The sequence below is a fragment of the Epinephelus lanceolatus genome, chromosome 9 (genome assembly GCF_041903045.1).
Source record: "Epinephelus lanceolatus isolate andai-2023 chromosome 9, ASM4190304v1, whole genome shotgun sequence".
In the NCBI taxonomy this organism is placed as follows: Eukaryota; Metazoa; Chordata; class Actinopteri; order Perciformes; family Serranidae; genus Epinephelus; species Epinephelus lanceolatus.
The window spans coordinates 26,211,278-26,225,854 of NC_135742.1; the positions used below are offsets into that span (position 1 = coordinate 26,211,278).

The 14,577-nt window shown below is 43.8% G+C and overlaps 1 protein-coding gene across 1 annotated transcript; it reads right to left on the reverse strand.

Annotated features, from left to right (window-relative positions):
- Positions 1–1,434: 1,434 nt before the first annotated feature.
- On the reverse strand, positions 1,435–14,174 carry cmya5 (cardiomyopathy associated 5). Its single transcript, XM_033619989.2, has 14 exons — positions 13,432–14,174; positions 11,932–12,577; positions 8,401–11,772; positions 5,830–5,925; positions 4,930–5,148; positions 4,806–4,828; positions 4,555–4,679; positions 4,304–4,438; positions 3,463–3,609; positions 3,115–3,262; positions 2,777–2,910; positions 2,552–2,669; positions 2,302–2,478; positions 1,435–2,215 (listed from the first exon to the last, which is right to left on the reverse strand). The coding sequence occupies exons 1-14, from the start codon at positions 13,545–13,547 to the stop codon at positions 1,963–1,965; spliced, it is 5,709 nt and encodes a 1,902-aa protein (XP_033475880.2). The 5' UTR covers positions 13,548–14,174; the 3' UTR covers positions 1,435–1,962.
- Positions 14,175–14,577: the final 403 nt, after the last annotated feature.

Genomic DNA, 14,577 nt, shown 5'->3' on the forward strand with positions numbered 1-14,577 from the left:
CTTTCACTTTTCAAAGAACTGTCACCGGAGCAGCCCAACAGATCACATTGAAGCCAGCAGCTGTTATGGTCTACAAGTGTTTGCTCCTCTTCTTCCTCTCACTCTCCTCTCTGTTTCCCCAGAAAAGAGCAAAGGTGTCAGAATGATGGGAAAGGGTTTGAGTGCCTGGAAAAAATAGTGACATAATAATTGAGAAATGGCATGTCCCCTGGAGAACCATGTAGCTCTGTCAGCTCGGCGTATGGCTTCCAAATCTACAGTAGCTGTAAGTCATCAAAAGCGATCTGGGAGTCTAAGTGCATAATAGGTTTTGCAGAAGTTGTGAAGATTGGTGGCAGAAATGTATTTGAGCCTGATTTGGAGCCAATGCCAGCGCTAATGGAGCGTCGAGGCCCTCTAGTGGTGAATGTATGTTAGAAATGAGCATGAAACAAACCATCAGTCCAGTTGTGCAAATAGAAAAATAAACATGTTCATTCAGCTCAGACATTAGAATCAGTTTACAGGACAAAGAAAGGAAAACAATTCATCTCCACCTACTGCGAGTCGCACATAACAAAATATAGAAGTGATCACATCTGCTTACAAAGGTTATTTACACATTCACAATATGAAACACAGATCAGAAGTGCCACAGTTTGTTTCTGGGAGCTAAACTCAGTGTCTAAACTAAATATTTAACTATTGTTTGTCTCAGTTATTATACAGAGTGTTTAATCTCAATATGCAGCACTCACCTCACAGTACCTACCAGTCAGGGTTTAAATAAAAATGAAACTGAACAGAGCAGTACAAATCAATCACATCAGCATATGTTATGGTCAAGTTTATGAAGTGATCAACGTTTCATTTCTCCCTCGACAAAACAATATGCAAGACACTCACGTGAATAGAATGGCACTAATTTTCGATCTGTATTTCACACCGTGATGATTCATTTTCATTGCTTCTGGTTTTTATATTTACAAGACATTTTAATTTATGTTAACAAAGAAATAAATGTTGAATTGATCTCCTGTAAAAAAAAAAAAAAAAAACTTAAATAAATAAAACTTGCACTGTATTGAATAGGTTCAATCTCACAAAAAACAATAGGCGAGGACTCGAGTCACATGACTTGGACTCAGATCACACTAGGGTCACAAATGTGATGACTAGAATTGACAATATCAAAAAATACTTGTGCTCAACTTGGATTCTAACACTATGACTTCACTCGGACTTGAGCCTCATGACTTGAAAATACTTGATACCTTCCCCCAAGCCAATTTAGGAAGAGAAAGTTATGGACATTTTATCAATATGAGATGAGTTAAAAACAATGAGAGAGGACAGACACACACAAAAAAAAAAGTTCTATTGTGGTACTGGGTAATAGTGCTATATGCTATGAAAGTGCAGCGCTACTTTTTTTCTGATTAAGTTCAGTCCCACTTGTTTTAACAAATATTTATTTATTTATAAAGCATTAATGATTTTTGTTAATTTATTATATTCTTTCTTTGTTAAAATGAGATTGAATTTGGTAGAGATCCCATTATGACTTGACAGAGTTGTCACCTTGTTACAGTCAAACTCAGAGTAGTGGGCAGGTCTGGACCCAGGCAACATGATGGCTTGTTTAGGACTCGGAACTCAAACTTCAGGACTTGAGACCCAGCAGTCTTGATTCGGGACTTGCCTGTCTTGACTTAGGACTTGAGTGCAAAGACTCAAGTCTTACTTGTGACTTACGAACCCACGACTCGATCCCACCTCTGCTAAAAACCCATCAGTGAGGCCTCTTTAGAAGAAGGGGGATGCAGTATGTCTCCTGTCTTTACTGTGGACACCAGTGTATTTTTGTCTGCAGCTTCTCAGTAATGCAATAATGGTCATTATAATCATACAGTAAGATCATTCAAATCAATATATGTCCAACATGAACTGTAAACTCCTCAGTGTGTGAGGCAAACAGCAGAGCTAGCTGTCCTTTGCAAACTCGGGCACCTCCAGCACCATGCTGACCTCCAGGCTGCCCGGCATCTCCAGGGCCAGAGCAGGGTGGCATGGCTGGGTGAAGCGCTGGCAGAAAGTGCCTAACAGCTGACCACTTTGGGCATTGTAGAAAGACAGACAACCAAGCTGGTAATCCAGGAGAGTGCCTACTCGCTCGGGCATGTCAATCACAAACACGCTGGACTGAGCGTCATTGTGGAGCAGCTGATACCTGCAGCTACACAGACAAAGAGAGAGAGGACAGGTTTAGACCAGCACAGTGATGAGAAATACAGTATATAGGGGAAAATGCTTTCTGCATACCCTGATGGTGTAGGGATACACTGCAAACACCATGACAGGCTGTTCTCTCCCAGTGGGCTGTTCCTGTTGGCTGTGTTGTACGCCACTCCCAGCCTGTAAGCTGTGCTCCCTAACACAATGGTCTCCCAGTAGTAATGTCCTTGTGCTGGCAACAACTCACCAAGGATAGATGGACACCTAGAAAACACACAAACTCTGGTTTACACATGTTCTGTAAAAGGTCAAGTGGTCGGAGCTGACTGAAACTCACTGTTTGTCTGTGAATGGTGTGTTTTCATGTGTGTCCTGAGAGTAGTGCACAGTGGTCCGGTCCACAGATAGCTCCAGAGCAGGGTGAGCTGAGGCTTTCAGCAGGTGGAACCTTGTCCCTGAAAACAGTCACAGTCAAGAGTGTGTTGTTGTGTGTATTATATTTTATCCAATGTCTGCCAATACATCCCCCTGAATACTTCAAGTGTGTGTTTTGTTTTTTTACCTTTGGTAGAAATGAGGGCAGCCTCGCTCTGTTCACTGGCTCCAGACTCATTCATAGCTTTGATGTAAAACAAATAATTCTCATTGGGCTGCAGGAGAACCCTCTGTTCACAGCTTTTGATACCTGAGATGGACCTGAGAACACATGCATGCACACAAAGGAATTAACCTTAGTTTAAAATTTTTCACTGTAGATTTAATTTAGCTAATTTGGGTAAGAAGTTTAAATATGTCTCTAAATGTTTATGTCAAAGGCATGTACAGTTTATTAATTTGTTTTAAACCAGGCTGACTGACTTTAATAATGTGGTTAAATTAGTGAACTCCTCAAACACCCACCTGAGTCCCTCTCCCTCCAGTTCATACTGGCGACAGTACTCCAGGGTGTAACTCTGCTCGCGAGTCGGATTTACTGAGCTCCACCTCAGCGTGGCTGAGTCCCACATGACAGTACAGCGCTCTGTGTCAATAACTGGCACTGATGGAGCTGCCAGAAAGAGAACAAGATGTAAATAATAGTTTGAAATTCACTTCTGGATTTGAAGGGTAGACTCTCTGGACCTCCAAAATATAGATACTTTAACATAATAGAAATTACCAATCTTAACTCCCTTCACAATGCCAGTAGAAATTGTTAACTGAAAGCTGTTGTGTTGTTGTAACGTGAGCTCCAGTGAGCAGACTGACCAGTTCTGAAGGAGAGTCTCTCGCTGGGCAGAGAGCAGCCTGTATAGTTGACAGCCATCACCCACACCTTGTAGGTCTTGTCAGGCTCCAGCTCCTCCAGGACAGAATAACTCTCCTTCACTGTCACACGGTACTCTTCTGACACCGCTGTGGACAACACATGCACTGTGTTTCTATGAATGTATTTAGTAACTCAGAAAGGCACAGTTAGATTTCATACCAACAAAATCTATGACTATTATAAATGATAATATGCTATAAAATGTGTATTTGTAAAAAAGGGATCTCTCCCAAATTCACAAAAATAAAAGTAGTATCATTTCTACCAAGAAAATATCAATTTACCTGGAGTGGTGATAAAATTGAAATAAAAAAAAATAGATACAACAAAATGAAATAAAATAAAATGGGAGCACTTTGAACTACGGCCACCATTTTCCAGTTCAAACACCGTCCTGGTTACAGTTTACAGCCGTGCTTAGGGTCCATGTGTCCAAAGCAAAACTAGCTTGTGTGTACTCTGATATGAATCCTTGCTGTGACAAAATTCAAGAGGTGAGGATTCCCTTATCCACATGTTCTAGATGTGTCATAGCCTGGAACAAATACTGAAGGGACATTTTCCAATTCCTGCCCCTACTCCTAAATTTTATTGTAGAACATAAACCCCTGACTGCCCTTCTTGGCACCACTGGAGAGGAAGACATGCACCTGACTCCACTCAAATGCTGTTCTTCACCTCTCTTTTGGCCAGACATGCAGTAGTAGATGGAGAGATGTTACCCTGCCCACCCACAATCAAATCTTGAGACAAAAAAAACCTCATCCTGAAAGTACTTACCTCCCTGTGGGTCCTCCATGCAGTAGACCTGGAAGCAGTCTATGATATCTCCAGGGTTGACCTTCCAGTAAACTGTGACGCTGGTGCTGGTGGCCGAGCCTGGCTCCTGAGGCTGCAGCGTGGGCTTTTGAGGCACTGAGACACAGACCAGTGGAGGTACAAGATTCATAACTGCCACATCTATGCACATGACACAAGACTTCTTGCAGATGGTAGGTGTATCTGCAAAGATATATTTACATCAGACCTACCTGGGATTCCCTTGCGCTGTGCAAGGTGAGAGCTGGAAGTGTTACCCTTGGCATAGTCCTCGAATACCAGCAGTCCCTTGGGACCCAGCTCCAGTGACATGGTTGAGTCCAGAGCTGCCTTGAGCCTGACCACACAACCACAGCATTCAGACCAAAACAACAGGTCAGTGTAAAAACATACATTAAAAAATTAGCATACACCGGTTAGAAAGCCACATTAGCTCACACACCATTTACTGAAAGCACAATACCTTGTATGAATGTCTTCAGGTGACTAGTAAGAGAACAGATTGAAGAGGAATTTGTCAGATGTGTCATATAATCCTGATTTTTGGCTGAATATGATGCCACCGATCAATAAGCCTCAGGACTCACCCGTGCGTCAGTATCAGCCTCTCTGTCCGTGGTCTCCAGAGTGGCCTTGGCAGAGTCGATGCTCTCCTGGAAGGAGACAATCTGGTCATATAGCTGCTCCAGCTTGGCCTTCTTCTCCTCCTCCATGCTGATAGACATGTTGTTGTACTGCTCCATCACCATAGCCATCATCTCCTCATTCTGCACCCGCATCGCTGCCTCAATCTCCACACACTGGTCCTGATCGAGAGGAGAGGGACGGGAAACAGAGATATTATATTCACAGATATTCACAAATAAAACGGTCTGTATCATGTCCTTTGATGGCAGTGTTATGTATAATCTAATGTCAAATATTGAAAAGAGGTATTGTCCCATTTAGTATTAAAGGTACAGTGTGTAAGATTTAGGGGGATTTAGTGGCATCTAGTGGTGAGGAATGAAGATTGTAACCTGCTGAAACCTCTCCCATTAAGAATTCCTTCAGTGTTCTTTATTCAGGAGGTTTTTACCAGGAGCAGAATTACTTGCAGCGGTCTCTTCCTCTCCAAAACAAACAGACTAGGTGAAAGCAGTAAAAACACTGAATAAAGCAATTAAATGTTAAAAAATCTGTGTTGTTCCAACAGTGCTTGTCATAGAGCGGCTGCTTACAATGGTGGCCGATACAAAAATGTGAAAACGCAAAAACAGGTGGCCCAATCTAGAGCCAGTGTTTGGTTTGTCCATTCTGGGCTACTGTAGAAACATAGCGCTGCAACATGGTAATCTTCATTGAGTATCCACTCCCTATGTAGATACAAACGGCTCATTCTGAGGTAACGAAAACACAACACAACAATTATTATATTCCATTTTTTCCCATGTATCCCCCTAAATCCTACACACTGGACCTTTAAATGTGAAGTCAGCTTGTTTTACCTCTACAGAGTTGTAGGCCAGTTCGAGCTCAGACACCAGGTCCTCGATGTTTTCTGACCTCCCCTGAAGCTCGGAGATCCAGTCACCCAGCTTCTCCTGAAAAAACAAAACAAAACACAAACACACTTTTGTGAGAATCACATGCCTATATGTATAATCAAAGAGCTCTTAGTTGTTGTAGGCTAGTTATTCCTGCTCTACTCTGCTCCTACACCATAAAGAGATCCCTTCCTTAGGTGTCTCCGGTGGAAGAGATGGGTAACAAAATCTACAGTCCTCAAAAAACTCCTCCTTTTTCTGTCTCCAGATAGAGTTTCTTTGCTGATCTGCTGCAGAGGGATCATAAAAAAGAGGGAATTTTACTGTGTGATGTGTGTGATGAAGATTCTCGGTCATCCAGGTCATGGTAATCTCAAGTGCTATATTGTAGGCAACTAGACTTGCTTGAGTTTCTTCTTCAGAACTGAAGAAGCCTCTTGGATGAGAGGTGAAACATCTTGAAGAAACTCAAGCAGGTCCAGTTGCCCACAATATAGCACTTAAGGGAATTTTATCAAAACACCAACTTTGGAAGACATCAATTTAATTTGGCAGATGGCTCATATTGGACTACAAAGTGCATTTCTACATGGAATGAGGACTGTTGTCACCCATCACATACACTGTAATCAGGTGCAGAGGGATTTTTTTGATGGCCTGTATAGAGAGAAAGAACAATTGCACTGGCAAATAACTCCTAAACTGTACATATGGGTATGTAACTATTTTGTCTTGAGACATACTTAAAAAAAATTAACCTATGATTTGAGGGAAAAGATGTTGCATGTTTGTAGATTTGACATTAAAACTGCACCACAGTTAGTCTTTGCACTTATCAAATATTTCCCTCCAGCGAAAATATTTGAAATATAAATTTCTTGAAGGCAATCTGATGGAGCTGCGGGGTCAACACAGGATAGGGATGCTCCTCTCTGTTGTTATTAGTTAGCTTGAAAAGACATCATTAGATAAAATGTGGCCAGCTGCAGCTTTAAAGGGAATCATCAGAGAGGATATTCCAGTAGGAAGGACAGTGGCAATCCCCTGTCAGCCCCCGGACACTGACAGCTCACATTAAAGGCTGGCAGCCTCTCCACTAGGAGTCAGAAGACAAGTGTGTGTGTAGGAGGGCATGTAAGTGAGGAAGAATGTGTGAGCCTAGTTGCACATATCCATGTCTGAAGACGTGCAGGAGTGTATTGCACATTCTAGCTCAGAGAATTGGACTGGATACAGTTTTGTAAAGTTCTGGTGAACTTGGATCAATTTTCCCCGCCGCAGAGTTTCTGAATCAACGGCACCTCTCAATGCTGGAGTCAGATTTACATTACAGCTTTGATCTTTGTCTTATTTACAGTCCAGCTGTCAGCGTTTCACATAAATATATATCAGATGTGTAAAAATATCTAAATTGACATTTGATCATTCTCAGTTTGTTCCAGCTTTCCTTTGATTTAGATGCCAGATACATTACTGTGATTGTTTCTCAAATGCATGTCACTTTGCCCACTTTGTCCAATGTTTCACAGATTACAAAAAAAAGTCTCCTGTGATGAATTAAGTGTCTAAAGTTTTTGAAAAAAATTGACAGATGGCTTTTGGAAACCTGCGAGTAAAAGACAACAATATTCTTAATTGCTAGAAGGTGCTATAACATCAATACAGATTTAAAAAAGCAGGTGGCTGACCCTGTGCTGACCCATAGGGACAGCCAGGAAGAATTGTGTGTGTGTGTGTTTGCGGATGTATGTGTGTGTGAACAGATCATATATCAGTCTCCACTTGATGATGTCATACTGGACCTTTCCACGAATCAAAGCAGCACATTACATCACAACAGTTCAATGTGCTTGGCCGCAACCTACCGGCAGCCTGAGAGCGTGCAATCTGCCAGCATGAATGGAAAAGTTATAGCTGACTAATTTAGGACCACTTTATTATATGATGACCCAAATTAATGCCAGTAAAGTGTGTGTGTGTGTGTGTGTGTGATCATAACCGTGTGTTGTAATCATGCTGGTAAAGTGTTTGATGAGATGATGAGCTGCTATGTGATTACAGCGTGCCATCAGACATGAGGACTGCTGCTGCGTCACTCAGCGGCAGCCTGTTAAAATGATCAAACATCTGGGAGACAACGCTGTGAAGTCTCTGAGGCCGCAGACAGAAAAAACAAGAAAAAAACATAGAAAAAGGAAAAATTTAGCATTATGGGAAATATATTGATTTGCTCCCAAAATATTGAAATAGTCCTTTAGATCTATTTTTTTTCAACATTTCTCTACACCCTTCAGCATATGTACACCAGGTGAAATGTCAGGAGGGTATGAAGGTATAAAAAATAAATACCACCCAAGCCTAGTGATTAAGGATCAAGGTGATAAACAAAGTTAAGATTGTTGTGTGAGCTGATAAGGAGGGGTAGTGGTTTCCAGGACCCCAAACACAAGAAGCTCTGACAGCCCTCATTTTAAACTTTAAAACAAATGTTAATATGTATAAAACATGGTCCCCATTAACACAGCTCATTACCTTGATTTCCTCATAGGCTTTGTCCACTGCAGTGACGTCATGGCTGTGATGCTCCCCAGACATGCAGTCGTCCTCTGACAGCAGACGTTCACAGGTGAGACAGAACCAGTCCATTCCCTGCAGCTCAGCGGCCAGTCGGGCTTGCCGCTCCTCCTCTGCATCAATGATGTCATAGTCAGCCTCAAAGAGCTCCTCATCTGGGGACAGACCAAACACTTCCTCCTCCTTCTCCTCTACCTCCACTGCCATCTCCACCTGCATCCCCTCATCCCTCTCCTGAGCAGGCTCGGGTTTTGGTTCCTCTGCATCTCTCAGTGTTTCAGGTTCCGGCATCTCTTTCGCATCCTGTTCAGATATGACCTCATATTCAAGCTCCTCGACAGGTACTTCTGGAACTGCCTCAGCTTGCTCCATCTTTTCTTCTACATCCTCTCTGTGGAGATCAATCTCTGGCCTTGATATCTGTTCAACAGTTTTTGTTTCTGGAGCATCCTCTACCTTGTGCATCTCTACATCTTGTCCTACATCTTCCCTGTGCAGATCAATCTCTGGCCCTGATACCTCTTCAACAATAATTGTTTGTGGAGCATCCTCCATCTTGTGCATCTCTACACCTTCCCTATGCAGATCAATGTCTAGCCTTGATACCTCTTTAACAGTTTTGGTTTCTGGTGCATCCTCCACCTTGTGCATCACTACATCTTCTTCTACATCCTCTCTGTGCAGATCAATCTCTGGCATTGATACCTCCTCAACAATATTTGCTTCTGGTGCATCCTCCACCTTGCGCATCTCTACATCTTCTTCTACATCCTCTTTGTGCAGATCGAGCTTTGGCCTTGATACCTCTTCAACAATAGTTGCTTGTGGTACATCCTCCACCTTGTGCATCTCTACATCTTGTTCTACATCCTCTTTGTGCATATCAATCTCTAGAGTTGAATCCTCTTTAACAATGCTTGTCTCTGGAGCATCTTCCACCTTTTGTATCTCTATGTTTTGTTCTACAACTGCTGCTTCTGACTCTATATCCTCTCTGTGTAGCACAGACAAATCCTCCAGCGGAGTAAAGCTCCTCAGAGGGGCAAAGACGCCCTTGTCTTCTTCAAAATCCCACTCCATCCTCTGCTTCTCTGAGCTGGCCTCCTCCACAGGTGCTGGAGGAGAACATCTATCATCTAACTTGTCTCTGGGTAGTGCTTCTTCCTTTAGAACATCTGGTTTTTCTTCCAGTTGAGGCTCTGTTATTGTTTCCTCGTGTGGTGCCTGAAGAGTCTCTGGACATGTTGTGGTGGTTTTAGGGGCTATGAGAGGTTCAAATGTGCTGTCAGGTTCAGGGAGAGCTATTGTTTCACTTGTAGTATTCTCTGATGATGGACTGATCTCTATGTCCATCTCTACAGCTTGTCCCTTTGGAACAAGGAGGATTACCTCATCGCCCACACCTACAGTCTCATGAGCTGCAGTCCCAGTATCCTCTGTGGGTGTTTTATCTTTGGCTTCAGCTACCAGCTCGCTGTCAGTTGCTGACTCATCTTGCTGATGCTGCTTGGATTCAGGAATTTCAAGGTGTTTCTTATCCAGATCTGTCTCGACTTCTTCTGGCATCGCATGTTCAGTTACTTCACCTGAAATCTCTGCTTTAACCTCTGACTCCTGATCAGAAATAATCTCAGGCGACTGGCTCTCAGGTGCAGTTTCCGCTGTTAGAGCTTCATGTTTTTTCTTTCCTTCGGTTGTTTGAACATCTGTTGTCTCAGCACTTGTAACCTCCTGAAGATCAATCTGAACTTGAGTTTTGATCTCTTTTTCGTCCACTGCTTTTTCAGTCACCTCCACCACCGCGTGCACTGCAGAATCACAATCAGTGACAACCTCAACAGGTGGTATGCCCTCAGGAACTACTTCTGCTGCTTCTTTTTCTTTATGCAGAGATGTTTCAGCAGATGTCTCTGTTTCAGCAGAGGGAAGCATTTCTTGTTCTTCAGTCTCAGATTCTTTTACTTCAGCTGGAGCCTCAGTTATGACTTTCTCATCAGTAGCTGCCATCTTAGTGTCATCGGCTGCAACCCCAGACAAACTCTTGTCAGTGGTGATGTGAGGCTCCTCACTGCTTACAGGTGTGATCACAGCTGTCTCCTCTGCAGCTTTGACAGCCACCTGCGCTGTTTTTTCCACCTCTGTTTGTGCCTGACATGGCGGATCAGATTCAGTAATGCTGGTTGTTTCTGCAGGCACTTCTTTCTGATGCTCCTCACTCTCCTCTGTTTTCTCCACTTTACAGTCCACCTGCGGAGTTTCAGGAAGTGGTTTATCAGTGCTGCTCTCAGGAGGCTCCGTCTTTACCTCGAGTTTCATCTCCTGATCCACCATCTGATCCTCTCTCGGTTTAGACTCCTGAAGTGATTGTTCCGAGGCTTCTCTGACAGCCGGCTCTTCAGTCACCAGAGAGAGTTGTGTTTCCTCCTTTGCCGTTACTGTCTCAGTAACTAATTCTCTTTTCTCTTCAGATGTTGCTGATTGTAAAACTTTGCTCCCATCTCCAACACTGACCTCCTGTGTCTTTGGTTCCTCTGTCTTGTCCTTGTCCTCCTCTTTGACTGCTCTTGTCAGACATCCTGTCATTTCAAACTTACTCTGTGACCACATCATCCTCTGCACACTCTCATCCTCTGCTGGTGGAACCTCAACAATGGGAGTATCATCTTTCAAAGTAAACTTCTCCAGGTACCCGTCTGCTTCCTCTGAATCTGACAATCGTCTCTTATAAGCCCTCTCAGATGCCACGCTCTCTGTCTCAGACTGCTCTCCAATGCTCTTCCTCCTCTCGCCCACAGCATCCTCATAAAGGTCTGAGTACATGAAGGACATAGCAGTGGGCTCCTCCAGCAGGATGGGGTCGATAATCTTAGGGGGTCCAGGGGAGATAAAGATGGGTGTGAGGACGGTCTGTTCACTCCCAAACAACACAGAACCGTTCTCCTTCACAGATCTCTGGCTCTCTCGTCTCATTCTCACCCTACCCTCATCGTCTTCTCTGTGCTGCAGCGCATCAGCAGGAGCTCCCTCTCCATAGAAGACCTCATCCAGGTGCTCCCCGACTATCTCCACATCTGTAACAAAGACAAAGGAGTCCTCTGATGCAGAAGGGCTGACTGTGGTTGTCTCCTTTGCTGGCTTTTGCTCCTCTGCTTGGGACTCTGCTGCAGGTTTTTCTGCCTCCTTCTGCAGCTCTGGAGCTTGTTCCCCAGGAGCCGCCACATCAACCAGGGTAAACTTCTCGAAGTAGTCTATATCACCAGTGCTCTCTTTCTGAGTGGGTGTTTGTGTGAGCTCTGTGTCTGCTGGCTGAGAGGAGTTTTGCTTTGAGGGCTGAGGAAAGATGACAATAAGACAACAAAACACAAATATTAATTTCATGCAAAAAAAAAAAAAAAAAGGCAAATGTAACCAAAACTAGTGTACTAAGTGATTGAATTTAGTACTTCATTATTAAGACCACTCAAAACAATCAGATGAATCAATAAATACCTCTTGGTGATCCAGTATTTCTCCCTCCTCTGGCAGGACATGATTCTGTCCCAGTGTCCAGTCATGGTGGTTTCGGGACCTGATCTTTGGAGTCTGGTCCAAATAAGACAAATTGTCCTGCAGCTCTGTGCTCTCCTCCTCATCCACAGTGGGAAGTTTGGAGGGGACTCTGATGTTGAGAATCTCATAACCCTCTGAAATCAAACTAAACAGCTGTTGATCTTTGTTTTTAATTTCCTCCAAGTCTGGCACTGTTTCAGTTTTCTCCTGTTTGACATTGGGAAGAGAGACCTCTGCCATCTCCAGTCTCTCCACTCCTAGGGCTGAAGCCGATCTCGAACTACCAGGTCGGCTCAGCCTATCTCCCAGCCTGCTGCTCCTTCCTCCAGACCTCGTCCTCCTGCGGACTATTTTCTCCTCGTCAAAGACGATGGTGATCTTTCCTGCGGCTCCAGGGCCCTCCATGCTGTAGGCTTCAGAGATGGAGCTGGTCTCAGAGGCCCAGGGGGTAGAGCAGCGGCTTGAGGCCGTCTCCCAAACAATACCACTGTCCTCACTCTGAACTGTTACCATAGAGAACGACGGATCCACCATTAGGCACTGGAGTTTGGGCTTCACAGACTGATCCTGGACTACCTCTCGCAGACTGTGAGAGAGAGAAATGGACAGATTTAGAGGAAGAAGAGCAGGGCATGACTAAACAGTCTGCAAGAGGAGATCCTTTTTGGCACAGCTCATGGAAATGCAAGTAGAGAACGAACCAATGAATCACATTAAAACATAGCTGAGCAAGATGTGCCAATGTGGAAACCACCACCAGCAATTCACGTTTTGCACCTGAGGGCAATTTAGCAAATCTAAACTGAAAACACGACAGCACCCGCTAATCTACTCTCAAGATGAGCACTTGAGAAGCGCAGATCTCCAGTATTAGAGCCAGTGTCTGGTGCCAGGCTGTCAATGTCAGCAATGAGCTGAAAAAATACTGATCAAGTACGCTCTGAGCTGTCCCTCCTGCTATCAATACAGCTCAGCCCCTGCAGGGTTACAGCAAGGTGACGTCCCAAAGTGTCATTCATGTGATATTAGAGAAGAGATGCCTGGCCTTCCCAGATTCATCCAACATATCAGTGTCTTCTACTATTTATGACATGGCAAGGAAAACTAGAGCAGCCACTTTGAAACATGATAAATGAGATGCAAAATATGGGATGGTGAATAATATCAAATATTAGAATAGAGCTGCCTGCAGTGGCACTCTGCTGATTCTTCGTATGAGCTGAAGAACAGATGATCCCTTACTATATGAAATGGAGTGTTGCTTTGTGTCACTTGGATACTCTGTCCGGTGACGCTCTGCAGAAAGAGATAAGACATAATTTCTCTTTTCTTTCTTAAAAGCAAAAGGTAGCTTCTCACAGATCCCATTCAATATATTTCATAACATCTCCCAGCACAAAAGACACCGCTTTACACAGAGGTTATTCAGCTTGTAAGCACCTGTTCTGCAGTTCCTCCACCTCGTCCTCGTCGTCCTGGCTGATGGCCTCTGAAGCCTCGCCCTCAAACTCCTGAAGCTCCGTCATCTCCGACTCCAAACTCTCACACTCCTCCATCTTGGTAATATCCCCCTGCTCTTCCCTTTGCGGACCCCGATGTTGAATTTCTGTGTATTTTAGAGTCCTCTTGATGTTTTCAGCCACTCTGATTACGGAAAAGAGTTGGTCTGCCTGTTTCTGTCATTCTAAGTTGGGAGCAGTCCATCTGACTCAGCCAGGGACGGAAATAGACTGAGAGGGGAATGAAAAGAGGGGAGTGGAGATAGAGAGGGGAGCAGTGACAGAAGGTAGGTCCTCTCCTTAGTCCTAGAGTTTGGTGTTAGTGTACATAACCCAAGAAGTAGTTAGATTTTTTTGAACTTATCATAAAAAGACTGTTATATATTTGAGGAAATCATCATTCCTGTGATCTGTACCAGCGGCTAGCTGCTGAATGAGCTGGTGTGACTTTAAGATCAAAATCCCCCTCACTAAGTTAAATATAGGCCATGTGCTGAAACAGTACCCTCCTGGTCCCCCTGCTGCTGGTGGCAACACTAAACAGGGCCACGCGCGCACACACACTCACACTCACGTACACATCCTGTGAGGTATCTAGCTCCTAGCAGTACTGGCACTATGCAGAAGTCATAAAACCAGGTGTAATAAGGTGTCAAACCACAGACCTAAAACCAAATCAGCACAAGAGCTGCAAGAGAAGGCTGCAGAGAAAACTTACTCAAAAGGTGCAGATATGCAGGAGTCATCCTTAGTTTTATAACCTCTTTTAAGGCCTGTGGATCACAAGCACTGATAACAAACTACATGACATCAGAGCTCCTGGTGGCGGTGGATAAAATGCGTTACCTTGAGGAAACAGAATGACACCCAGTGTAAAAATATTAGGTGGACCAGGGGGGATTGGACCAGCTCTACTAGATGGTATTAGTGCTTATGGTCAATATGTGTGCGGGTTTAAAGCTGTAGTTGGTCACTTTTATAAAAAATATCTATTTGTCATGGTTGTTGAAACTGTCACTATGCACTAAATGAGACAGATAATCTCATTGCCTGTTCTATTGCTTTGTAGCGCTTCTAATGTTAACAC